We start from the raw sequence: 26,576 nt of genomic DNA, 5'->3' as shown, positions 1-26,576 counted from the left end.
AATTTATCAACAATTTTGCTCCAGCATCCTTTTTACAATGTCCAAATAATATAAATGTAGTATTATTCAAATTTAGTGATAACTTGTTTCTGTCAAACCATGTTTTCAGTTTAATCATTTCTGGTGTGACAATTTCCAAAAGCTGCTGTGAATTCTCTGCAGCACAAAAAACATTTGTATCATCTGCAAATAAAATAAACTGTAATATATCAGATGTTTTACATATATCATTGATGTACAGGATAAACAGTTTTGGTCCCAATACTGATCTCTGTGGAACTCCACAAACAATGTCCAGGCACTCTGATTGATATTCACCAAGCTTCACAAACTGTTGCCTGTCTCTCAAATAACTCCTGACTCACTCTAGCACCACTCCTCTAATGCCACAGTACTCCAGTTTATCAAGTAATATTTCATGATTAATTGTGTCAAAAGCTTTTTTTTTTAGGTCAATGAAAACATCAACTGTGTATTGTCTATATTATTGGTGATATTTTCAATAAGTTCCATTAACGCCATGGATGTTGATCTGTTTGGTCTGAAACCATACTCACTGTCCATTATCATTTTATATTTATCTATAAATTTGTCAAGTCTATTAATGAAAACTTTTTTCAGTATTTTTGAAAATTGTGAAAGTAGAGAAACAGGCCTGTAATTTGTGAATTGGTGTCTATCTCCATTTTTAAACAGTGGTATTACTTTCGCTGTTTTTACTTGTGTTGGGAATTGACCAGTTTGTAGAGACAAATTGCACGTGTGTGTTAAGGGTTTGGAGATGCCATCAATATCTTTCTTAACGATTTCCATATCAATGTCATCAAAGTTTGTAGAATTTTGTGTTTGTGATTTCCCGACAATATCAATGATTTTTTCTTCTACTACCGTTAAAAACATTAAATGAGGATTACGTTGAATGAGTTTAGTTTCTTTCTCTGCACAATTTCTTGTATCAGGAATTCTATCAGCCCAACACTTACAAAGAATTTATTGAACTCATTAACCACATCACTCATGTTACTAGCATTATTAGTGAGATACAAAGGATAATTTAACTGCCAAGAACCATTTTTAATGATGGCATTTAATGTTTTCCAAATCCCTTTAATGCTATTTTTATTCATATTTAATAATTTCTCATGACATTCCTTTTTACATGACCTCAAAACACTAGTTAATTAATTTTTATATTTTATGATGTGGATGCCAGGTCCTAATAGGTTAATAAAGAAGTTAAAGATTTTGATACAAATTGGTGTTACGATAGCTCCGAGAGGGAGGGGTGTGTTCTTAAATTGCATGCTATTTTAAATTCATGTTGGGTACCTCCTAAGGAATTGTTGACCGCATTAAATAAGTCCACTGTAATGTTTAATTGTCTAAGTTGATCTGAAAATACCATTGCAGATTTGTTTGAATAATCTTTTTTCATGTCACCGATGGTGGTATGAAAAAGGAAGACATGCTCTTAGCAGACAGGGGAGTTGTGTGTTCAGTGTTTGCTGTTATGTGCTCCACTTTTGTTCTGAAACACAACTTCAGAAGACATTGATGGAGTACAGTTGAGGACCTGGAAAGGAAAGTGAGGACGAGAATCAATGAACTTAGTATGATAAAGCCCTTTGAATGTGTTGAATCTTCCTGGCCAGTTGCTTCACCAAAAGGCAGATCACACAAAGCCCTGTTTAACAGCTCGTTTGGAAGTACTGTTAGTTTTTCAAAGAGCAGCAGGATTGTGCAGTCGCATGTTTTAAAGGCTTTTCAGAATTTCTACAGGCTGGAAAGATGTTGATTCAGGGTTTTGGAACACAATTTAAACCAAAACACAAAATTTACAGGAGATGTAAAGTTTGATGCCAACAGTTTTAATTGAACATACAAGATAAAATAAAATTAAAAAAAAGCTCTCTAGTATGTTTGACATAAGCACATGGAGGCCAAAAGCAAACAAAGATAAATAAAGATGAAGACTCCCAGGGAACTTCTGAGCTCCTTTATGGGAGATGAGTCACCAGCTCCTCCTCCTTTATTATATAATTATCAATATTTTATCTTTAAACTGAATTATCTACAATCTTAAACTGGATTGTTTAATGTCAAAATGGAACACAACACTGTTAAAATGACACAGTCCATAAGTTATGTTATAAATATAAATAATAAATGAGCTTAAAATATGGATCACAGACAATTTGAGAACAGATCAACTTGTCAACATTGTCATTCCCTAAAATATTCTCTTTCCATCTGAAAAGCACTTGCCATAATGTCAATCCAACTACTACATGGGTAGTTTTTTTTTTTTAAACTGATATTTCCAAGTGCGTTTTGGAGAAATAGTTATTTTTACATCAAGACACTAAAAATATCTCAAGCACTGTCGAGGCCATGCCAAAGAAAATGAAGAAACTTCAGCAAAGACAAAGCCTATAAAACAATGTCAGAAAAAGGTGATAATGGTGCAAACATTTTATGGTGCAAGACAAACTTTGTCTTGTCCATGTGTCAAAACAGAAACTGAGCTTCCGAAAGCCTTTTTAAATTTTCAGTTTTCAATGACCCAAACACTGTTTATGTGTTCTACCACCACCATTTTCTAAGAATGAAACTTAGCATGTAGCATCTTTTCCTAATTGCATTTTCAACTGTACTGGAGAACTAAAATGTTTCACACAGGTGCTGAAACAGTGTGGTTTCTCACTTTTGTGAACTGGCATGTGTTATTTCAAGTTTCCCTCTACCTGAATCTTTTCTAGATTGCTACAAGAATGTGGCTTCTCACCTGTGTGAATTCGCATGTGTGTCTTTAACTGACCCCTCTGAATAAACCTTTTCCCACAGGTGGAACAACAATGTGGCTTCTCACCTGTGTGAATTCGCATATGTATCTTCAACTGACCCTTCGTAGTAAATCTTTTCCCACAGGTGCCACAACAATGTGGCTTCTCACCTGTGTGAATTCGCATGTGTCTCTTCAACTGACCCCTCTGAGTAAATCCTTTCCCAAAGGTGCAACAACAATGTGGCTTATCACCTGTGTGAATTCGCATGTGTCTCTTCAACTGACCCGTCGTAGTAAATCTTTTCCCACAGGTGCAACAACAATGTGGCTTCTCACCTGTGTGAATTTGCATGTGCATATTCAAAATGTGTTTCAAACTAAATCTCTTCCCACAGGTGCTACAAGAATGTGGCTTCTCACCTGTGTGAATTCTGATGTGTCTACTCAAATCTGACGTCCACCTAAATCTTTTCCCACAAATGGTACAAGAATATGGCTTCTCAACTGTGTGAATTCGCATGTGGCTTCTCAAATTTGATTTTATATAAAATCTTTTCCCACAAGTGCTACAGGAATATCGTTTTTCATTTGCATGGAATTCCATGTGTACTTTCAAATGGCTTTTCTGATTAAACGTTTTCCCACAGGTGCTGCAAGAATGTGGTTTCTCACCTGTGTGAATTTGCATGTGTCTAGTTAACTTTGACTTCCAAAAAAATCTTTTCCCACAGGTGCTACATAAATGTGCTGTCTCGGAATTTTGAACACTCGGGCCTGATACGATTTGCTCCCACTCATTTCTGTGCGAGTTACCATCCTTGATTTCATCCTGATCTGCGTCAGGAGATTTGTGAGAATGGAGCTGGTCACTGCTTGGTTCTGGTTCACTGTGGCCACTTTCTTCACGAGCAGGAAAAGTTTCAGTCTCCTGCTTTAGAACAACCGTTTTTTCCACTTCAGTGGTACAGAGTTCCTCCTGTTCCTCTTTAATCTGTGAAGGATCCTCCTGGTGTAGACTGGAGTTCTTCTCCTGGTTACAGACCTGCTGAGTTGTGAGCCCATCCTCGTCCTTACAGTCATGTTGTGGAAAATCTTAAGGGACATATCAAAAAACATACATTTGAGAAATTACAAGGTAAGCTTAACCATTAAGCATATGGCTTAGACAGATCATCTACGATGAGAAAATAAAGACACACACACACACACACACACACACACACAAAGTGGTATCTCTTAAATTTTGTTATCAAAGTGCACAAAACATTTAAAAGTTTGCTTAAAATTATTCAAAAACTTTACAGGACACTCACTTCAGGATTTATTTATCGTTTAGATTAACCATTCATTGCCTTAAAGTTGGGGAGAATGGGAGGTAGAGCCTTCAGCTTTCAGGTCCCTCTTCTGTGGAAAAAGCTGCCAGTTTGGATTCGGAAAACAGACACTCTTTTTAAAAAAATAAAAAAATAAAAAAAATATTAGGCTTAAAAAAATTTTCCTTTTTGATAAAGCATACATTTATGGCTGGATCAGGTGGCCCTGATTAGGCTCATTGAGATTTAAACTGGGTGAGAGAACCAATCTTTCTTATACCTGGGGGTATAGAGTTCAGCTAAAAGCTCTGCTTCCCATCATGGTGAGGCGGAAGGAAGGCACAGAAAGCTGGATAGAAGAAGAAGATTGAAGTGAGCGGACAGAAAAGGTAGTGGTTAACAGGTCAGAAAGGTAAGGAGGTGCGAGGTTATGAATGGCCTTGAAGATGAGCAGAAGAAGCTTGTGGAATATCCAGAATTTCACTGGGAGTCAGTGAAGTTCCTGAAGAACAGGGGTGATGTGCTGGTAGGAGGCAGTTCTGGTGATAATGTGAGCAGCAGAGTTCTGAACCAGTTGAATCTTACGGAGGGATTTTTGGGGGAGACCATGCAAGAGAGAGTTGTAGTAGTCAGTGCGGGAGGTAACAAGACTGGGCAAGAATGGATGTAGACTGGGTGACAAGAGAAGGACGAAATCTGTTAATGTTGCGTAGATGGAAATAGGCAGAACAGGTGAGATTATTGATGTGAGATTTATAGGAAAGTGAACAGTCTAGGATGACACCAAGGCTCTTAACCTGAGGAGAAGGGAAAACTGGAGTTATCGATAGTGAGTCAGAAGTGGTTTGCCTTCAAAAGGTTGGATTTGGTGCCAATAAGGAGGATTTCAGTTTTATCCTTATTGAGCTTCAGAAGGAGTAATAAAGGTAATATTAAAACTAAGAAGCTGCTGCCATTGTTGGAAACTGGAATTGGCTGGGCCACGCTATGAATCCTGGGATAGGTTGGGCAGCGAAGGATACACCCGACCCATCCTTCAAATCTGGAAATGAAGGACATTTGCCGGCCACAGTTGGAGGATTCTTTGAATTTGGACAGCCTTCGTCGAGTCGCTGTAACGCAATCGGCCTACAAATGCAGCCTCTGAAGGATTTGATTTCGTGGCTCAAGAGTTGGGAGTTCGCCTTGTAATCAGAAGGTTGCCAGTTAGAGCCCCAGCTTGGACAGTCTCGGCCGTTGTGTCCTTAGGCGAGACACTTCACCCGTTGCCTACTGGTGGTGGTCAGAGGTCCTGGTGGTGCCAGTGTCCGGCAGCCTCGCCTCTGTCAGTGCGCCCCAGGGTGGCTGTGGCTACAATGTAGCTTGCCATCACCAGTGTGTGAATGTGTGTGTGAATGGGTGGATGACTGGATGTGTAAAGCGCTTTGGGGTCAATAGGGACTAGTCAAGCGCTATACAAATACAGGCCATTTACCATTTGATTTTGATAGTCGACGTAATCGTGACTAGTCGACAAGTCGTGGCAGCCCTACCTTACAGTATAAACCCCCTTCAGGACACTGTTGTTGGGATTACAGTGGGATGCAAAAGTTTGAGCAACCTTGTTAATAGTCATTATTTTCCTGTATAAATCGTTGTTTGTTACAATAAAAAATTCTCAGTTAAATATATCATATAGGAGACAGTGATATTTGAGAAGTGAATTGAAGTTCATTGGATTTACAGAAAGTGCAATAATTGTTTTGATTTTTTTTGGGGGGGGGGGGGGGGGGGGTTGCCTGTCCCGTTTGGCTCTTTTGCCATCAGAATTATTGTCTAAAAGTGAAGAAAGCTGCCCAACGGATTTAATTTACCAAATGGACCATCCCAGTCTTGCCGTAATGGTCTATTTGATTCACCTTTTGTTTATTTTATTTTATTTTCACTTGCTAAATACGGGACAGACTTGACTGGGGAAAAGAAAGGGGAGAAAGAAAGAGGGAAAGAAAAATAGCAGGGAAGAGGAACGGTGATAAAGGGCAAAAAACAAAAAACAAAATAAGCAGACAAAAAATACATCTATCAATCACCTGGATCACCTGTTGAGAAAGAAAAATGGCAGTGGTTCCCAAACTTTTTTTGCTGGGTCCCCTTTTGTTTTACAAGAAAAATGTTCGCGCCCCCCCCCCGCATGCACGCACTAACACATCCTCCAACCACACACACCCATATTTTGCTCCATTACGGTTTATTTCACACCTCAAACATTTAGTAAACAATTAAGCAAATACAAGTAATCTGCAATAAATTACAGGTAGTAAGAAAATAAACTACCAACTAATTTACGCTACGTCCGCACCTACACGGGTATTTTTGAAAACGCAGCTGTTTTGTCCACATGTAAACGGCGTTTCGAATCACCAAAAACTGAGATTTTTTTCAAACTCCTTTTTTGCGTTTACGTGTGGACGAGGAATACAGAGTTCGTCACGCAACGTCAAAGGTATGTGCGCCACGTTGTTTACATGAGATGAATTGCAGAATGGCAGATAGAGACGAAATACTATTAATCTGACTATCTGCAGGTTTTACACGCAGTTACTGTCCCTCCATTTACAAAGGCAGAGGTGTCACAATGTGATTATTTTACGTGTAGTTGTTTTTTTCCTCTGTAATAATATTCAACATTGCTATCAATACATTTTTCAAAAAAATGCCTCTGTACAAAATAGGTTTAAAAACAAACTGGGATACTGTTTGTCCGTGATTTGAACCGGGGGAACAAATCGTGGCAGGATCAGCCTGATATTACTGTAACTTTACTGTATAAAGTATAGTATAGTATGTATATCTCCAAAATGTCAGGAATAGTTAGTCATTACAAGTGTTTGTGAACTAAAAATCACGAATATGGGATACTGTTTGTCTGTGATTTAAACACCCCACCGCTGCTCCCGACGAAGGGAAAAAGCAATTCTGCTGAGGAGGCCTACCTTGGCACTTGTGCAGGTGAAGCCAAAGGGAAGATATGCTTCACCATATTTACTAGTCTCTGGCTTAGAATGAAGTTGGTTTGGAAACATATTCAGCTATGCTTCATCTCCTGCTTTGAGTTTCTGTAGGCGCCCGTGCTAGCAGTGTCCAAGCGTTGTTTCTCCCCCACCCCCCCTTTTCATCCCGCGCCATGGCTCTGCGCACCCGCTAGGGGGCAGGCCACACACTTTGGGAAAGTCTGATCTATGGGAATATAACAGTAAATACTAAATATTAAACATTATCGTGCAGCACGTAAGATCGACAGCGCACACTGTGCTTTGAGGTAGGAGCCAAAAAGGGTGTAGTTGGTGTGTGTGAGTACCCGTGTGTACACCTGTGAGCATGAGCACGCTTGTATTTAAAAGGTTCCTTTATGTAATGATCTGCTAGTGGGTGTGGGGAGCCACAGCCCCGTCCTCCAGGGCATGAAGCAGGTATGGAGGAGATCAAGACTCCAGAGGCCCTCAGAACACAAGAGACCAGGGAAGACCAACAGAGGGGCAGCCGCAGCACTATCCCAGAAAGAGCTGAGGAGAGCCCCCCATGAGGGGTCACTCAGCAGCCACGGAGCATCATCATCATTGTTTATTTATATAGCACTTTAAAAACACACAAGGCTGACCAAAGTGCTGAACAACAGAAACATAGATACCATAAGAATAATAAATACGATAAAATAATAAACATAGCGAAAACAATAAAATACAAGTCAGTCAACCACTGAATCAAAAGCCAGTGAATAAAAATGCATTTTCAATCTGGATTTAAAAACCATCACTGATGTCGATTGCCTAATGTGAAGAGGAAGATTATTCCAAAGCTTAGGAGCCACAATAGAGAATGCTCGTGTAACCCATGGTTATTTTATTGCCAATTGTATTCTGTTTTTATTCTAATTTGAAGTGTTACTGTTTTGTTAAATGCCGAGTTTTCCCATGTACCGTGAATGCACCATAGCGCGTGCGTGGTGACTTTCTTTCACTGCATCCGCCTGCACGGAGCTAGATGCGCAAAGCTATGTGGATATTCAGTCTTGTAACGTGTTGCACTACGGAATTAATGTTTTCTATGAAGAATATCCTGGCTGTTTTTTTTTTTTTTTTTTAACGTGGTAGAAATCTGCTGCAAGGACCGAGCGGTGCCATCTAAGGACTGGATGCCACTGGAGGTGCCTAGAAAGGATGTTCTCACTCTGAAGGCCACCTGTTTCCTTGGAGGGTGGTAGGATACAACGATTTGCAATTTTTTTTGGATTAACGTTTTTTTTCTGAGATCTCAGGACACTTTATGTTGTTACTTTTTTCTTTTTTTGGGTCAGATCTGATTCCACTTAACACAAAAAAACTGATGCATCAAAAAGCAAAACTGTGACTAAAGACAGTTAACACTTACTAAGAACACTGAATACTAAGTGCACTGAACTGAAATGGACAGCCTACCTGATACATTTATGGACACTTTAAGTGATATATTGTACATTGTTGAGATTTACATGTTTGAAATGGTCTAAATTTTTTGTTCATGTCTATTTTTGGAGCATTTAAATGTTGAATACACTCAAATCACTTTTCTCCCTTTAAGTTGTTGTCAGTGTCTCATTCTGAGTGGAGGGATATTCCGTCTTTAAGTTGAGTTACCACTGCCAGTCTCCTTACGATCCTAACTGAACCCAACAAGAGTAGATTCTCAAATATTGTTTTTTTCGTTGACTTTGTATGACAGATTACTGTGGATTTGACTGTATTTGGACTACTCAGTTAAAAAGGGTGACACTCTGTCTCCTCTCAGTTTCAACCGTGATTTGGGGACTGAGAGCAACAGCTGCTCAGCCACAGCCCTGTCCTCCAGGGCATAAAGCAGGTATGGAGGAGATCAAAACTTGAGGCATCCAGAGGCCCTCAGAACACAAGAGACCAAGGAAGACCAACAGAGGGGCAGCCGCGGCACTATTGCAGAAAGAGCTGAGGAGAGCCCCCCCATGAGGGGTCACTCAGCAGCCGCAGAGCAGATGCCACGGGGAGTTGCAGTGACGTGCCGTGAGCTCCGCCGGCAGCCATCTGTGACAGAGTGGACCGAGCCCCAGGCCGAGAGGCCGGGGGCACCCCACCCACGAAGTGGCCCAAGCGAGCCTCAGGCCCCGACAAACAGCCACTAGGAGTGAGCCGGTGTGTACCTGGACGCCCATCCCCGGACACAAAGAACCACCAATGCACAGATGTCTGAGGGCGTCTGCCACTGGCAGGGGAAGTGGTGGGGGGAGATAGGCCTCCATACCTTGGAGGGCCTGAGATGTCCCTAGAGAGGTGGCGTCTGATACCCAACCTGACATATAGACACAGACAAACAGGCACACACAGATACAAACATCCATTTCCACCCTCATGCTCTCATATGCACTTACTCCACACTCACCCAACATGGAAACAGACATAGAGAGACACTATACACACAATCACACTCCCCAAGGGTACTCTAAGCCCCAGGTCTTGGTACCCTTGCCCCTGGAGGGGGAAACTGCACCCAAACCTAGGTAGTGTTACAGTTTTCCCTGGGGTGGAGAGAAGCAGACTGCCCTGACTCGGCAGCAGCACGGAGGCCCCACATTCCAGAACCCAATCGGATGGCCAACTCCTCCTCCTGGCCCCCACGTTCCAAAAGGCCGCAGAGAACGGGGGTGTGTGAAGACTCCAAGCCTCGCTCCGCCCGCTCATATGTAGTGTTGATGCATGTGTGTTCTAAGGTGCATTTAAAACCCAGGAGGGCATGGAGCTACCTGCCAGAGAGCAGCAGGAAAGCGCATAGCCCCCCGATAGCCTTCAATGTCTATGTGTATTTAAAATTGAGAGGTAGGCAACGACGCCAGGGGTGAGGTTGTACACCCTGATGTACACCCAAGATCCTATATGTATGTGTAATGAGAGTGTGAGTAATGTGAATGTCTAAGTTGTGGGATAAAATTGAGACACAGGAGGCCAGAAGGGGACAGAGGGGGAGATGCCTCCCCGCAACCCGCCAGGGAAAGGGGGCCCAGGCCCATCCGGACCGGGGCCCAGTTCAGCAGTGCCGCCCAGCCCCACAGAGCCCGGGACAGCCCACCCGACCCCACCACAGAAAACTGCACCCACCCCGTCATCCACTCATCTTCCAGACTACACAAGACAATAGACACTCAGGCTGAGATCTTCCTCCATCTCTCCTATATCTCCCCCTCCTGCAGAGTGAGTTCCTGAAGAGAGGAGACCTCCTGCAAGATGTGACAATCTCCCCCACCAGTTGAAGAGCCCCCCAGGTGGCTCGATGCACTGGCAGCACCCTGCGCCAGGGCTGGGCTCCCATACACCCACCCGCCCACAACCCCAGCAACACACCAACCAGGACCCAAGCCCCCAAGGCCCAGCCAGGGCCCCAGCCCACAGACTGAGCACCCCGAGAACCTCATGCCCATCCTGGACCCACCCAAGGGCAGCCAGGCTACCAGGTCAGTAACCCACGTCCGTCAGCACAGACCCTCCCCTAGCCCCGCTGCACGCAGCCACGAGGAAACCGTCGCCTAAGAGCCAACAGAGCCCTAAACAGGCCATGACCGCAACCCCGGGTTGAGCCCTCCAAGGAAGATGCTCCTGGGGAATCCCCCGACGCCCCAAGCCTGTCGCTACCCCCACACCAATCACAACAGCGAATGTGGGACCAAACTATGACATCCGATGACCTGTATAGTGCACTCTATGTAATATTTTGTATTGAATTAATTGAAGACTGGGATTTCTAATTAAATGAAAGGTTGTTAAGTATATATGAGACCAGAAGTTTTGGTCTAAGTTAACTGATAAATCCGCTTCCCATTTTGCAATAGGAAGTGATATTGATTCATCTGTTTTAGAAAGCATTCTGTATATTTTGGAAAGTAATTTGAGGGTTTTAAGAGTAAGAAATTGAACCACACTTGGTGGTGTTTTTAGTTCAACTTGACCCGGTTTGAATTTCTTTTTTACTATGGATTTAATTTGTTGATATTCTAAAAAGCTTTTCTTGTTGATCCCATATTGTGTAACTAGTCTGTCAAATGGAATAAATTCTGTTCCTTCTAATATATGTTCTAAGTATTTGATTCCTTTACCACTCCAATCTGAGAAGTTTATCATATTATTGTTTTGTAATATGTCAGGGTTGTTCCAAATAGGTGTACGTTTGCATGGGATTAATGAAGACGCCGTCAATTTTAGAAACTCCCACCATGCTGTCAGAGAAGAGCTGATGCAGACGCATTCATGTCGTTGGATATTTGAGCTGATAAATGTTAGGTCTGAAATCTCTAGATTATTGCAAAGTGCTTGTTCTACATCTAGACAAGGTTCGTCTAAGAAGGTATGTTTTAGCCATCCTGAGATAAACTGAAGAAGTAGTGCTGAAAGTTAGGTAGTTCTAATCCTCCTTTATCCTTGGTCTTTTGTAGTGTTTTTAAGCTTATACGTGGGGGTTTATTTTTCCAAAGGAATTTGGACATACATGAATCTAGAGACCTGACCCAATCTTGTGGTGGTTTAGTTGGGATCATTGAGAATAAATAATTTATTTTTGGTAAGACCATCATTTTTAATAGCGGCAACCCTTCCCATGAGTGATATGGGTAGACATTTCCACCTAGCCATATCACCTTCTACTTTGTTTAAAAGTGGGATATGGTTTAATTTAGTTAGATCTGTAAGCTTGGGAAAAACGTTAATACCTGAATATTTTATATTTCCCCGATTGCAGTGGTGTAGAAGAATAATAATGGAAGGAGCAATTAATCGGAAGGACTGTAGATTTTGGCCAGTTAATTGAGTAATCTGATATTCTTGCAAGACTTTATCAATTCAATCACGCCAGAGATATTGGTTTGTGAGTTTTGGAGAGAAAGTAACACATCTGTATAAAGGCTGATTTTAAGTTCCACGTTCTTGCATTTTATGCCCTTAATTACTGAATTCTGTCTAATTGCTGCTGCTAGTGGTTCAATAGAAATTGCAAACAGTGAAGGGGAGAGTGGGCAGCCCTGCCTCGTGCAATAATTGTTTAAACAAAATCAGGCAGGTGCATAAATTTTGGCACTGTTGTCATTTTATTGATTCCAAAACCTTTAGAACTAATTATTGGAACTCAAATTGGCTTAGTAAGCTCAGTGACCCCTGACCTACATTTACAGGTGAATCCAATAATGAGAAATAGTATTTAAGGGGGTCAATTGTAAGTTTCCCTCCCCTTTTTTAATTTTCTCTGAAGAGTAGCAACATGGGGGTCTACTCTCAAATGACCTGAAGACAAAGACTGTTCACCATCATGGTTTAGGAGAAGGATACAGAAAGTTGTCTCAGAGATTTAAGCTGTCCGTTTCCACAGTTAGGAACATATTGAGAAAATGGAAGACCACAGGCCCAGTTCAAGTTAAGGCTCAAAGTGGCAGACCAAGAAAAATCTCGGATAGACAGAAGCGACGATTGGTGAGAACATTCCGAGTCAACACACAGACCAGCACCAAAGACCTACAACATCATCTTGCAGCAGATGGAGTCACTGTGCATCGTTCAACCATTTCAGGCACTTTACACAAGGAGATGCTGTATGCAAGAGTGATGCAGAGGAAGCCTTTTCTCCACCCACAGCGCAAACAGAGCCGCTTGAGGTATGCTAAAGCACATTTGGACAAGCCAGCTTCATTCTGGAATAAGGTGCTGTGGGCTGATGAAACTAAAAATGAGCTATTTGGGCATAACAAGAGGTGTTATGCACGGACTGGGAATCTTGTCAAAGTTGAGGGACACATGGATTCCACTCAGTATCAGCAGATCCTGTAGGCAAGGCAAGGCAAATTTATTTGTATAGCACAATTCAACAACAAGGTGATTCAAAGTGCTTTACAGAGACATTAGAAACAAAAACAAATAAAAAGTATGATTTAAAATTGATTAAAACAAGCAAACAAACAAAACTAAACACACACATTTCACACCTGTTCGCGCGATCTGAACCCTTATCGTAAGGGGAGCTACCAGTCCTTCTGTGGACGAGCTACTTTCTATTTTAAATTCCCTGAATTTAAAATACTCTCTAGACCCAGTTGGGGAGCTACCCAGAGCTCTAACCCACTTAACAAACAAAACAGTATGTAAAATCAAAACAGATAAAATTAGAACTAGATAAGATCAGTAGTTAATGTAAGTTTTGAAATTTAAGCTTAACTAATTAACAAACAAACAAAACAGTATATAAAATCAAAACAGATAAAATTAGAAATAGATAAGATCAGTAGTTAAAGTTTTGAAATTTAAGCTTAAAAGTGTGGATTTGGTGCTTTATTCAAATGCAGCTGAGAATAGGTGAGTCTTCAACTTGCATTTAAATAAACTGAGTGTTTCAGCTGATCTGAGGCTTTCTGGGAGTTTGTTCCAGATATAAGGAGCATAAAAGCTGAATGCAGCTTCTCCGTGTCTGGTTCTGACTCTGGGAACTGATAAGAGACCAGATCCAGATGACCTGAGGGATCTGGAAGGTTCATACTGGGTTAGGAGGTCACTGATGTATTTTGGTCCTAAACCATTCAGAGCTTTATAGGCCAGATATATATTTGTGTGTCATCTGCATAGCTGTGGTAGTTTATTTTGTTGTTCTTTATAATCTGTGCCAGTGGGAGCATGTAAATGTTAAACAGAGGGGGTCCCAAGATGGAACCTTGGGGAACTCCACATGTGATACTAGTCTGCTCAGATGTGACGTTACCTATTGATACAAAGTATTTCCTGTTTTCTAAGTATGTTTTGAACCAGTTTAGTACAGTTCCTGAAAGACCTGCCCAGTTCTCCAGTCGTTTGAGTAATATGTTGTGGTCAACTGTATCAAATGCTGCACTGAGATCCAGTAAAACTAAGACTGACATTTTTCCACTGTCTGTGTTCAGACATATGTCATTAAACACTTTTGTCAGAGCGGTTTCAGTGCTGTGGTTCTGTCTAAAACCTGACTGGAAGGCATCATAGCAGTTATTCTGTTTTAAGTAATTGAGCTGTTGAGAAACTGCTTTTTCAATGATCTTACTTAAAAATGGGAGATTTGAGATCGGCCTGTAGTTTTTCATTTGTGTCTTGTCAAGATTGTCCCTTTTCAGTATAGGTTTGATTACAGCAGTTTTTAGTGGTTCTGGAAACACACCTGACATTAAGGAAAAGTTGACAATCTGTAACAGGTCTGACTCTAAAGTCTTTGAGACCTTTTTGAAAAAAGGTCTCAAAGACATCTTTGAGACCAATGTCCAGGAATCAGTGACAAAGCTGAAGCTGCGCCGGGGCTGGATCTTTCAACACGACAACGACCCGAAACACTACTCAAAATCCACTAAGGCTTTCATGCAGAGGAACAAGTACAACGTTGTGGAATGGCCATCTCAGTCCACAGACCTGAAAATTACTGAAAATCTGGAGTGTGAGTTAAAGAGAGCTGTCCATGCTCGGAAGCCAAACCTGAATGAACTAGAGATGTTTTGTAAAGGGGAATGGTCCAAATCACCTTCAACCACAATCCAGACTCTCATTGGAACCTACAGGAAGCATTTAGAGGCTGTAATTTCTGCAAAAGGCAGATCCACAAAATGTTGATTTCATGTCCTTTTTTGTGGTGCCCAAATTTATGCACCTGCCTGATTTTGTTTAACAATTATTGCACACTTTCTGTAAATCCAATAAATTTCATTTCACTTCAATATCACTGTGTGTCTCCCATATGATATATTTAACTGACATTTTTTTATTGTAACAACCAACGATTTATACAGGAATATAATGACTATTAACAAGGTTGCCCAAACTTTTGCATCCCACTGTATTTCCCTATATGAATAAAATAGAAATTAACCGAGTGAAGGAGGCCATGTTAGACAAACTGAAGAATCATTTATGCACAAATCATAGTGGGAGTTGTTTTGTTTTTGTTTTTTTTAATAGGATATGAGAGACTTTTCTTTAATAATGCCATATCACCTCACACAAGGAATGAGTGTTTCATGATTCTTAGTGCAATGGAACCTGTTTGTACATTTTCTTCTCTTGTATGCTTTTATAAGGTCAGTACTGTTAAGGCACTTAGCATTCTCTTAAAATCTGTTTGTATGTTTTATTTACAGGTGGCCACTTGTTGGTGTATATTATATTATAAAAAAGAAAGAAAAAAGAAACAGAAGTTAAAAAGATGTTTGAAACTCAAGAGGTCAGAAATTCCACCAAGCGGAGCATTTTTAAAATCAGGGTCAAACCTATACATCTCTATAGTTCATAAACATGGAGCAAGCAGATGTTATAGACATTAATCAACATCTGCTTGCAGCAAATACACTGTATCCAGTGGCCAGGGAAGATTAAAAAAAAAAAAAAAAAAAGAAAAAAAAAGAAAAAAAAATGTAGTCAAGAACAAACCAGGAACCAATAGCAATACCAGTTCTGAAAGAAAGTGATGATGGATTGGCCACACAATCAGGAAATCCACCAATAACATCACTGCACAGGCCTTGTGCTGGAATCCAAAGGGACAGAAAAAGAAAGAACCAGAAACACATGGCACAAGGGCACAACTACCATATTGTTGTGTGGTTTGTTAAAAGCTCAGTTTCAAATCAATATTTTAAACTGATTGTTCAGTCCTAATGGGGATAATTATGTTATCCACAAAAGGTCCAGTGGATGTACTCGGTCATAATGTATAGGGGTGTCTCTCGAATTTTGTTCATATGGGTGGACATATGCGGGCTACTGAAAACAGAGGTGGCACACCAAAAGCATAATTTAAGGTTTTGTTTTTTTTTTTTTGTTTTTTTTTTTCTTCACATGTTGATATCAAATATAGGTCACTTGAAAAATGTGGCAGAAGGAGTGATGACTGCAATTCGTGAGGGACAAACAACGTGACAATATGAATGACAAAAATGTATATGCAGGAACAATGTTTCAACTCATTGTAGGGTGTCTTCCTCTCTCTTGTACTCAACTGTATTATTTCCAACTTAGGACAGTCCTGACAAGGGCGACACTGTGAGGGCTAGACATTTTGGCTCTTAGAATATTACGTCAGTTTCCTTGTTGCAGTTTGTCCTTAGATTTGTCATGTGCCTCTATAACATATCTCTGAGGTCTCATTAGGACCCAACGTGAATTAGATCTATTAAGGTTTTGCATACCTATTCTGTGCAACTTTACTTCAGGGTTCCACATGATGCCCAGCTGCTGCACGGTCCAGATGATGCCGCTTTTGGTTTCCTGCTTCAGTGCAAGCTGCTCTTCTTCATGATTGATGGAGATTTCCTCCTGTTCCTCTTTAATCTGTGGAGGATCTGTGTCCTGCTGGTCCAAACTGGAGTTCCTCTCCTGGCTACATACCTGCGGGTCATCCAGTTCCTCATTTTCCTTACAATCACGTTGCTGTGGGAGGTCTTGATGGACACAACACACAAGAAAAAAAGTTACACTGTGAGCAGGTCTCTCAGACCTGGGCATCAGTTCCCTCATGTGCAAATGGTTACTGGACTTCCTGACCAACTGCCGCCAACATGTCCAGGTGGATAACCACTGCTCAACTACAATCACAATGAACACCGGTGTACCACAAGGCTGTTTGATGAGCCCTTTCCTCTACTCCCTCTTCACCCACGACTGCAGACCTGCTGGTGGTTCTAACACCATCATTAAGTTTGCAGATGACACCACGGTGATTGGCCTAATCAGTGACAACGGTGAGGCCGCCTACAGGGAGGAGGTAGATCGTCTGGCTGAGTGGTGCGACACAAACAACCGGCTGCTTAACACTGAGAAGACCAAGGGGCTCATCGTGGACTACAGGAGGAATGCTGACCCACATCCACCCATCCACATTAAGGGGACGGCTGTGGAGCGTGTGAGCAGCTTCAAGTTCCTGGGAGTCCACATCTCCGAGGATCTCATCTGGACGACCAACTGCTCCAAGCTGGTCAAGAAGGCTCACCAGCGCCTCTTCTTCTTGAGGACTCTGAGGAAGAACCACCTGTCCTCAGACATCCTGGTGAACTTCTATCGCTGCACCATCAAGAGCATCCTGACCAACTGTATAACAGTCTGGTACGGGAACTGCTCTGTCTCGGACCAGAAGGCGTTGCAGAGGGTCATGAAAACTGCCCAGCGCATCGCCGGAGCACCACTTCCTGCCATAAAGGACATCTACAGGACGCGGTGTCTGAAAATGACTGGGAAAATCCATCAAAGACCCCAGTCACCCATTACATGGACTCTTCACCCTCCTGCCCTCTGGGAGGCACTACAGGAGCCTCCGGACTAAGACCACCAGGTACCGGAACAGCTTCTTCCCCACAGCTGTCAGACTCCTGAACTCTGCCTCCTGACATCTGACCCACGTTAACACATGGACTGGACACACACACACACACACACACTGAACCACCACTCACAACCACTAGCACTTTATATAGCCTCTGTAGAAATTATCCACACCCTCACTTATCTTAACTGCACTACTGTATAATTCTGTGTAAATAGTCATTCTGTACAATAAGATAATTTTTTAAATCTACAACTGTTTATAACCTGCATAGTTCACATTTCTGTATATCTCATATTTCTGTATAGTTTTTTATATTTATATCCTGTTCATAGCTTGTACTCACTACAGCCTGTACATACTTATAGATATAGCATATTCATAACATACTTCATACCGTGTACATTATAACATACCATAATAGACCCATTTCTGTAATATACTCACATATCTATATTATTGCTAATATCTATTTGTAATATATCTATATCATGGCTAAAGCACTTCTGGATGGATGCAAACTGCATTTTGTTGCCTTGTACCTGTGACATGTGCAATGACAAACTTGAATTCTATTCTATATGTGAGCAATATTCAAATATTCTCTCTCATGCAGTGAACAGTGGAGATTTCTGTCTACATGCAGAAAGTCATCATTTATGAGGCATACAGCTTGCCACTCCAACTTGGTCCTTGTGGCCAATAATCCAGTTTTCATCGTCTCAACATTTTTCTACATACTGTGTACAGTTCTGGACTAACATGACTTAAATCTGGTGGAATTTTTTGTTTTTTATTAAACAGAAGATTTGAAATCCAGGTTTTATTTTACTGTGCTAACAGAAAACATGTCTTCAGTGAGGCAGTATCCCAGGCGGTAATGCACGCCATGTGTCTTTGTGACATTTTGATGAGTCCTATTCATTTCTATATTATGAAATCTGTATATGACACTTTTACATACCTATTCTGGTCAGCTTTACTCCAGGATTGCACAACAAATCCAGCCGTTCTCCGGTCCAGACATGAATCCCTTCAGCTTCCTGCTTCAGTTCAAGCTGCTCTCCTTCCCCACTGATGGAGATTTCCTCCTGTTCCTCTTTAATCTTTGAAGGCTCTGTGTTCTGCTGGTCCAGACTGGAGCTCCTTTCCTGGTCACTGACCTGCTGATCATCCAGACCTTCGTGTTCAACAAAGGGACACAAGAAAATAGTGACGAATGTGATAATAATAAAGATCAAGAAGGATTAAAAGGGGTCACCTATTGAGAATTTAGCTTATGGTTTCAAGGGCTCTTGCATTCTTGCAGATGCTGCCACAGAAACATTCACTCATAGTCATGTGTTCATTGGGTGATGTTGATAACCGTACAGAGTAATTTTTAGATGCGAGTGCCAGTGATCATCACACAATGTGAATAAACAAACAAACGAACGAACAGTAGCATGATCTGAATATGATCATGAAAGCTTAAAGTACTTTAAGACGGCAGACTGGAAGTCTTTGTGTTTTGACCAACGCATTAAACCATATATTTTTAGATATAAGTTGTAACGGCCGCTTGTTCTTACACTTGAGTCTAAGGTTTATTTTGAGCACCTGACAGCTCTTTTTTGCTTCTCATCTATAAACTCTCTCCACAACCTTTCAAATGATTGGTGGTCGAACAGAAATGTCGTGTTCGAGTCGGTGGTGGAGACCGCTTTGCGGCATAATTTGCGTTTGAGTTTTCTAATCCATGTAAGATTTAGCATAACCAAACAATGTCCATCCTACAGGGGGAGCCCCTGGTTTAGGAATAACATCCTCAATTTGTTTTGGCTGGTCCTTCTGTTTGGAGCTACCAGGTTCTGCCTCATCTTGATTGATAGCCAGTGAAGAAACCAATGAAAAAATATTGCTGTAAATGTGTTTTGCGACACCACAAAACAAACAATAGTGTGTCAAGCCTGATGCTTAACATTGTCCACCCCAGCTGTAAAACTCAGAAACCAGTCTTACTTGTTATCATCTATCGTCCACCTGGGCCTTACACAGAGTTTCTGTCTGATTTCTCAGACTTTTTATCTGATTTAGTTCTCAGCTCAGATAAAATAATTATTGTGGGTGATTTTAACATCCATGTAGATGCTAAAAATGACAGCCTCAACATGGCGTTTAATCTGTTATTAGACTCAATTGGTTTCTCTCAAAATGTAAAAGAACCCACCCACCACTTTAATCACACTCTAGATCTTGTTTTAACATATGGCATAGAAACTGAACATTTAACAGTGTTTCCTGAAAACCCTCTCCTGTCTGATCATTTCCTGATAACATTTACATTTACAATAATTGATTACACAGCGGTGGAGAGTAGACTTTATCAAAGTAGATGTCTTTCTGAAAGCGCTGTAACTAAGTTTAAGAATATAATCCACCCACTGTTATCATCTTCAATGCCCTGTACCAACATAGAGCAGAGCAGCTATCTGAACGCTACCCCAACAGAGGTCGATCATCTTGTTAATAATTTCACCTCCTCACTACGTACGACTCTGGATACTGTAGCTCCTGTGAAAACTAAGGCCTCAAATCAGAAGTACCTGACTCCGTGGTATAATTCTCAAACACGTAGCCTAAAGCAGATGACTCGTAATCTGGAGAGGAAATGGCGTGTCACAAATCTAGAGGATCATCATTTAGCCTGGAGAAATAGTTTGCTGCTTTATAAGAAAGCCCTCCGCAAAGCCAGAACATCTTACTATTCATCACTGATTGAAGAAAATAAGAACAACCCCAGGTTTCTCTTCAGCACTGTAGCCAGGCTGACAAAAAGTCAGAGCTCTTTTGAGCCAACCATCCCTTTAACGTTAACTAGTAATGACTTCATGAACTTCTTCACAAATAAAATTTTTATCATTAGAGAAAAAATTACCAGTAATCATCCCACAGATGTAATATTATCTACAGCTACTCTTAGTACCATTGATGTTAAGTTAGACTCTTTTTCTCCAATTGATCTTTCTGAGTTAACTTCAATAATTACTTCCTCCAAACCATCAACGTGTCTTTTAGACCCCATTCCTACAAAACTGCTCAAAGAAGTCCTGCCATTAATTAATTCTTCGATCTTAAATATGATCAACCTATCTCTAATGATCGGCTATGTACCACAGGCCTTCAAGCTGGCTGTAGTTAAACCTTTACTCAAAAAGCCATCTCTAGACCCAGCAGTCTTAGCTAATTATAGGCCAATCTCCAACCTTCCTTTCATATCAAAAATCCTCGAAAGAGTAGTTGTCAAACAGCTAACAGATCATCTGCAGAGGAATGGTTTATTTGAAGAGTTTCAGTCAGGTTTCAGAGCTCATCACAGCACAGAAACAGCTTTAGTGAAGGTTACAAATGATCTTCTTATGGCCTCTGACAGTGGACTCCTCTCTGTGCTTGTCCTGCTAGACCTTAGTGCAGCATTCGATACTGTCGACCATAATATCCTATTAGAGCGATTAGAACATGCTGTAGGTGTTACAGGTACTGCACTGCAGTGGTTTGTATCATATCTATCTAATAGACTCCAGTTTGTGCATGTAAATGGAGAGTCCTCTTCACACACTGAGGTTAATTATGGAGTTCCACAGGGTTCAGTGCTAGGACCAATTCTGTTTACATTATACATGCTTCCCTTAGGCAGTATCATTAGAAGACATAGCATACATTTTCACTGCTATGCAGATGACACCCAGCTCTATCTGTCCATGAAGCCAGATAACACACACCAATTAGTTAAACTGCAGGAATGTCTTAAAGACATAAAGACCTGGATGGCCGCTAACTTTCTGCTTCTTAATTCAGATAAAACTGAGGTTATTGTACTCGGCCCTGAAAAGCCTAGAAATATGGTATCTAACCAGATTCTTACTCTGGATGGCATTACCTTGGCCTCCAGTAACGCTCTGAGGAACCTTGGAGTCATTTTTGACCAGGACATGTCCTTCAATGCACATATTAAACAAATATGTAAGACTGCGTTCTTCCATTTGCGCAACATCTCTAAAATTAGAAATATACTGTCTCAGAGTGACGCTGAAAAACTAGTTCATGCATTTATTACTTCCAGGCTGGACGACTGTAATTCATTATTATCAGGATGTCCAAAAAACTCACTGAAAAGCCTTCAGCTAATCCAAAATGCTGCAGCAAGAGTACTGACAGCGACTAGAAAGAGAGAGCATATTTCTCCTGTTTTGGCTTCCCTTCATTGGCTTCCTGTTAAATCCAGAATTGAATTCAAAATCCTGCTCCTCACATACAAGGTCTTAAATAATCAGGCCCCATCTTATCTCAATGACCTTGTAGTACCATATCGCCCTATTAGAGCACTTCGCTCTTGCTCTGCAGGCCTACTTGTTGTTCCTAGAGTATTTAAAAGTAGAATGGGAGGGAGAGCCTTCAGTTTTCAAGCCCCTCTTCTGTGGAACCAGCTTCCAGTTTGGATTCGGGAGACAGACACTATCTCTACTTTTAAGATTAGGCTTAAAACTTTCCTTTTTTCTAAAGCATATAGTTAGGGCTGGACCAGGTGACCCTGAATCCTCCCCTAGTTATGCTGCAATAGACATAGGCTGCCGGGGGATTCCCATGATGCATTGAGTTTTTCCTTTCCAGTCACCTTTCTCACTCACTATGTATTAACAGACCTCTCTGCATTGAATCATATCTGTTATTAACCTCTGTCTCTCTTCCACAGCATGTCTTTTATCCTGTCTTCCTTCTCTCACCCCAACCGGTCGCAGCAGATGGCCGCCCCTCCCTGAGCCTGGTTCTGCCGGAGGTTTCTTCCTGTTAAAAGGGAGTTTTTCCTTCCCACTGTTGCCAAAGTGCTTGCTCATAGGGGGGGTCATATGATTGTTGGGTTTTTTCTCTGTATCTATGAAGCGCCTTGAGGCGACTTATGTTGTGATTTGGCGCTATATAAATAAAATTGAATTGAAATTCAAAACGATAGATGTTTTAATTTCATCATCAGATATATTTCGTCACATTGCACAACGTTAGCCTACTACAGGGGTTCCCAAAGTGGGGGGCGCAGAGCCATTGCAGGGGGAATGTTAAAAGGAAAAAAAAAAAAAAAAAAAAAAAAAAAAAGGAAAAGAATGCTTGGACACTGCTAGAATAACGGACAGGTTTTTTTGACTGGGCTCCCACACAAAACACAAAGCAGAGGTTGAAGCATCGCCGAATATGTTTCCAAACCAACTTCCTTCAAAGCCAAAGACTAGAAAATATGATGAAGCATAGCGTGCCTTTGGCTTCACCTGCACATGTGCCAAGGTAGGTATTGCGGCTCCTCCAACCTATGGCCGCGGCAGGCTAAACATGAGGACACAGATGACGCGCAACAATAAACGCATAAAATACACTTCTGTACCATTTGCTCCTTTTATTCCACATGCAACTGTCCAATATATAAATCAGCACATGGGATTAACTATTAAACAAATGCACAGACTGCACAAACAAATAACTGCAACTCTCCAATAACTGCACTAACTACTATGTCAAATTACAACCTGGTTCATGGCATCAATTAGTGCACAAATATACAAAAACCATTCAGTTCCAGTTAAAATACATCAAGATCATTCAAGCTGCGCTCAAGCTGCGATCAACAGAAAGTTTTGCCTCATGCTCACCCTACCTTTCTGCTCATCAACATCAGGTGCTGTGAACAGGTGAGTGCAACCACATTTATCATCTACCACACCCATGAGCAGTGTTGGGGAGTAACGGAATACATGTACCGCCGTTACGTATTTAGAATACAAAATATGAGTAACTGTATTCCGTTACAGTTACCGTTTAAAAAGGTGGTATTCAGAATACAGTTACTTTGTTGAAATAAATGGATTACACTGCGGTACTTTCCTGTTTCATTTTGTCGCGGGTCAGGACTGTTTGGGTTTTGTTTGACAGCTACGTTCTTTCGTTCCAGGCGGCAGCGTTACGGTTGCCATGGTTACAGGGTGACGCTCTCTCTCTCTCTGCGACTGTGTGTTTCCTGGGTGAGAGAGAGCGCCTTTTCGTTGTTGTGCTAAGCTAACAGGCAGAATGCTACAAGCATAGCTCTAAAGAATGCAGCATCATGGGCAGTATAGTACGTGTTGCAGGGAGAATGCACTGCCATCCACGTTATGTGTCTGTGAGCGCGAGGAGGGAGAAAAAGGCGAGTGGAAAGGTACGAGTTGTCGTCGAGGAAACATGTAAATATAATAATAACCACTGCAGCCAAGAAGAGTGCCTGACGAGCCCAGTTGTAAGTAAGCTATTAAGACTCGACTGTACACCGTGTTCGTGTTTTCCTCCGAAAACAATAAGTTCCGTTGGAGCAGTCTTTCAACGCCTCTCTGTCTCTCGCAAGAAAAATTGACCCACACAACAAAGTAAAGCTATTTTTCGGCTACGAGCCGACAGGGACCCCGCCGTATTAGTCAGAGGTCCCTTTACTACAGTTCGGAGTCGCGGACCTTCAGTAATAGTAATAAATCACACAGCAATGTGATTTATTCTGTAACGGAATACGTTACAGAATACATTTTGGGGCATGTATTCTGTAACGGAATACATTTTAAAAGTAACCTTCCCAACACTGCCCATGAGACACGCCCCACACCCGTGCACCAATACAGTGAGTCCATTTAAACCAACCCACTTAGTCAAAAAAGGAACAACTCATATGGCTCCTACAGTAGGTACCCCCAACAGAATTTGTTTCCCCTGCATCGGGAGGATGCGCTAGGCTGTCCAAATCATGCACAAACAGTATCCCACAGTTGTTTATGTTTTTGAACCCACTTTTTGATAGCAATGTTGACTATTATTACACAGGGGAAAAGAAAAACTACACGTAAAATAATTACACCATGACACCTCCACCTTTCTAAATGGAGGGACAATAGCTGCTTGTGTATATGCAAGTGTGTAAAAACTACAGATAGTAAGATTAACAGTATTTTGAATCTGCCATTGCAGAAATTAATCTCATGTAAACAATAACATGTCGCACAGCGTGATGTGAAAGGCACACATCTCTGACATTGTGCGATGAACTCCGTATTCGTCGATCACAGGTAAATGCAAAAACTGAGTTTTCTCCAACCTTTTTGGTGATTCGAAACGCTGTTTACGTGCGGACGAAAGGACCAAATGCATAGAAAAATACCCATGTTGGTGTGGACGTAGCATAAAAGAATTAGTTTTACTGCTACCTGTAATTTATTGCAGTTTACTTTTGATTTATTATTTTCTATCAAAGGTTTAATGTGTGAAATAACTGCAATGGAGTTCGAAAACAAAATATTGGTGAGTGTGCTTGGTGGGAATATTTTTTCTATACGACATTACGGTGTTCTGACAAACCATCCTACTTTGGCAAAACGTCCTACCTTAAGTAGTTTGTGCACATTTCTGCTTTCACAGAGTAATTTCACCACAAATTTAAGTAGGTATGACGGTTTGCCACTTAACTTTGCCCATCAGAGTATACTTGTAGCTCATATTCATAAGCCCAGGATGGTTTGCCACTACATTTTACACATTAAAGTATGGTTGTAGGTCACAGTCACAAAGGTATCATGGTGTGGCACTTGATTTTACCAGTCAGAGTATGTTTCTAGCTCAGATTAACAAAGGTAAGACGATTTGCCACTTAATTTAGCTGTTAAAGTATGCTTGTAGGTCACATTCACAAAGGCAGGATGGTTTGGCACTGAATTTTATCAGTCAGAGTATTTTTCTAGCTGATTTTCACAAAGGTAAGACGGCTCGCAACTTTATTTCGTATTGTGCGCATGCGCAGAAACAATGGGTACGATGATTCGTCAGGTAGGATGGACTCTCAGAAAACCGGCTCAAAAGCCGCAACAGTAAAAAGGAGATGAATACCAGAGTGTTAGTGAGATAGAGGTTTTATCTCAAATTGGCATAGCAGGTTGGCTAAAATGGCTACCAAGGCAAAGACTAGTGAGCTTCCTGAAAGCCTGCCTCAGGTATGCTTTTATCAACACCAGACTAGGTGGGGCCAATTAGCACCAGCTGAACATACTCAGGAGATTAGGGGCTAAACAGGAGCGTAACAGGTGGCTAGTAGCCTTCAGTAATAGCAATAATTCACATGACAATAGTGCATTCATGTAGTTGTAAAAAGAATGGAAAATATATCAAGTAATCCAAACCAAAGTATTCAGAATACATTATTCACATTGAGTAACTTAACAAAATACATTTCAAACTACATTTGGGCCATTTATTTGTAATCTGTAGTAGAAAACATTTTAAGAGTAACCTTCTCAACACTGCACAGATATAGCTGCATACACTTTACTGGGGTGTATTACTAGTTTAGATCAATGCATTTATGCAAAGCATTTAGATCATGCCCAAGTAAATCACACAATCCCGCAACCCCCCACGCCTCCACAAATTTACACACCTGTATTGTGTGACTTTATCCCGGGTCTGATATTAAGCAGTCTTAGCTGACGGATCTCCTCCTCATACCGGACGATCGTTTTTTCAAACTCTGAGAAGATTTCTTCTGTAGCAGCATTTAATCTCTCCTTGATGAACTCTCTCAGATGCTGAACTGAAGACATTATTGCAACAACAACCGATACCGCCAAACCAACGTCTTCAAACTTAACTCGGGATCTCTCAATGGCGCCATTGCCGCTATTCTTCTTTTATTGCTCTTTTATAGGTATCAAGGGCGTAATACTGCCCTCATCAGGTCAGTCCAGTCCAACATAAAGTCTGGTACTTTGCAGAAAACTGCAATTTTGCCATGAGATTATTAGTGATATCCTGGAATAAAGAAAGAAGAAAATACTTTGATTTAAGTTTGATTTATTGTAAAACCCTTTAGTTTGATCCAGCATTAATCATTTTACAGAACAAAGAATAATCCCTTCATTGATTATAGTCACTCTAAAAACAATTATATAAAATCTTTTTAATAAACGAGGGTCTCCCGATTTCTCTGATACGGTCCATGAAGTGGGAGTGAAATAACAATATACAAATACATTAATATAAATAAACTACATACATTTAGAGCCTGGAAAGACTCATCCTCAACCAGCTCCGCCCTATAG

The 26,576-nt window shown here is 41.1% G+C and overlaps 1 protein-coding gene across 1 annotated transcript; it reads right to left on the bottom strand.

Moving 5' to 3' along the window:
* Positions 1–2,436: 2,436 nt before the first annotated feature.
* LOC106676975 (uncharacterized) lies at positions 2,437–26,139 on the bottom strand. Its single transcript, XM_076877112.1, has 4 exons — positions 25,916–26,139; positions 18,407–18,622; positions 16,313–16,564; positions 2,437–3,877 (listed from the first exon to the last, which is right to left on the bottom strand). The coding sequence occupies exons 1-4, from the start codon at positions 26,076–26,078 to the stop codon at positions 2,724–2,726; spliced, it is 1,785 nt and encodes a 594-aa protein (XP_076733227.1). The 5' UTR covers positions 26,079–26,139; the 3' UTR covers positions 2,437–2,723.
* Between the last annotated feature and the right edge of the window lie 437 nt (positions 26,140–26,576).

The sequence above is a fragment of the Maylandia zebra genome, linkage group LG18 (genome assembly GCF_041146795.1).
Source record: "Maylandia zebra isolate NMK-2024a linkage group LG18, Mzebra_GT3a, whole genome shotgun sequence".
In the NCBI taxonomy this organism is placed as follows: Eukaryota; Metazoa; Chordata; class Actinopteri; order Cichliformes; family Cichlidae; genus Maylandia; species Maylandia zebra.
The sequence above is the reverse complement of the archived record's forward strand: the minus strand, read 5'-3'. Positions and strand labels throughout refer to the sequence as shown.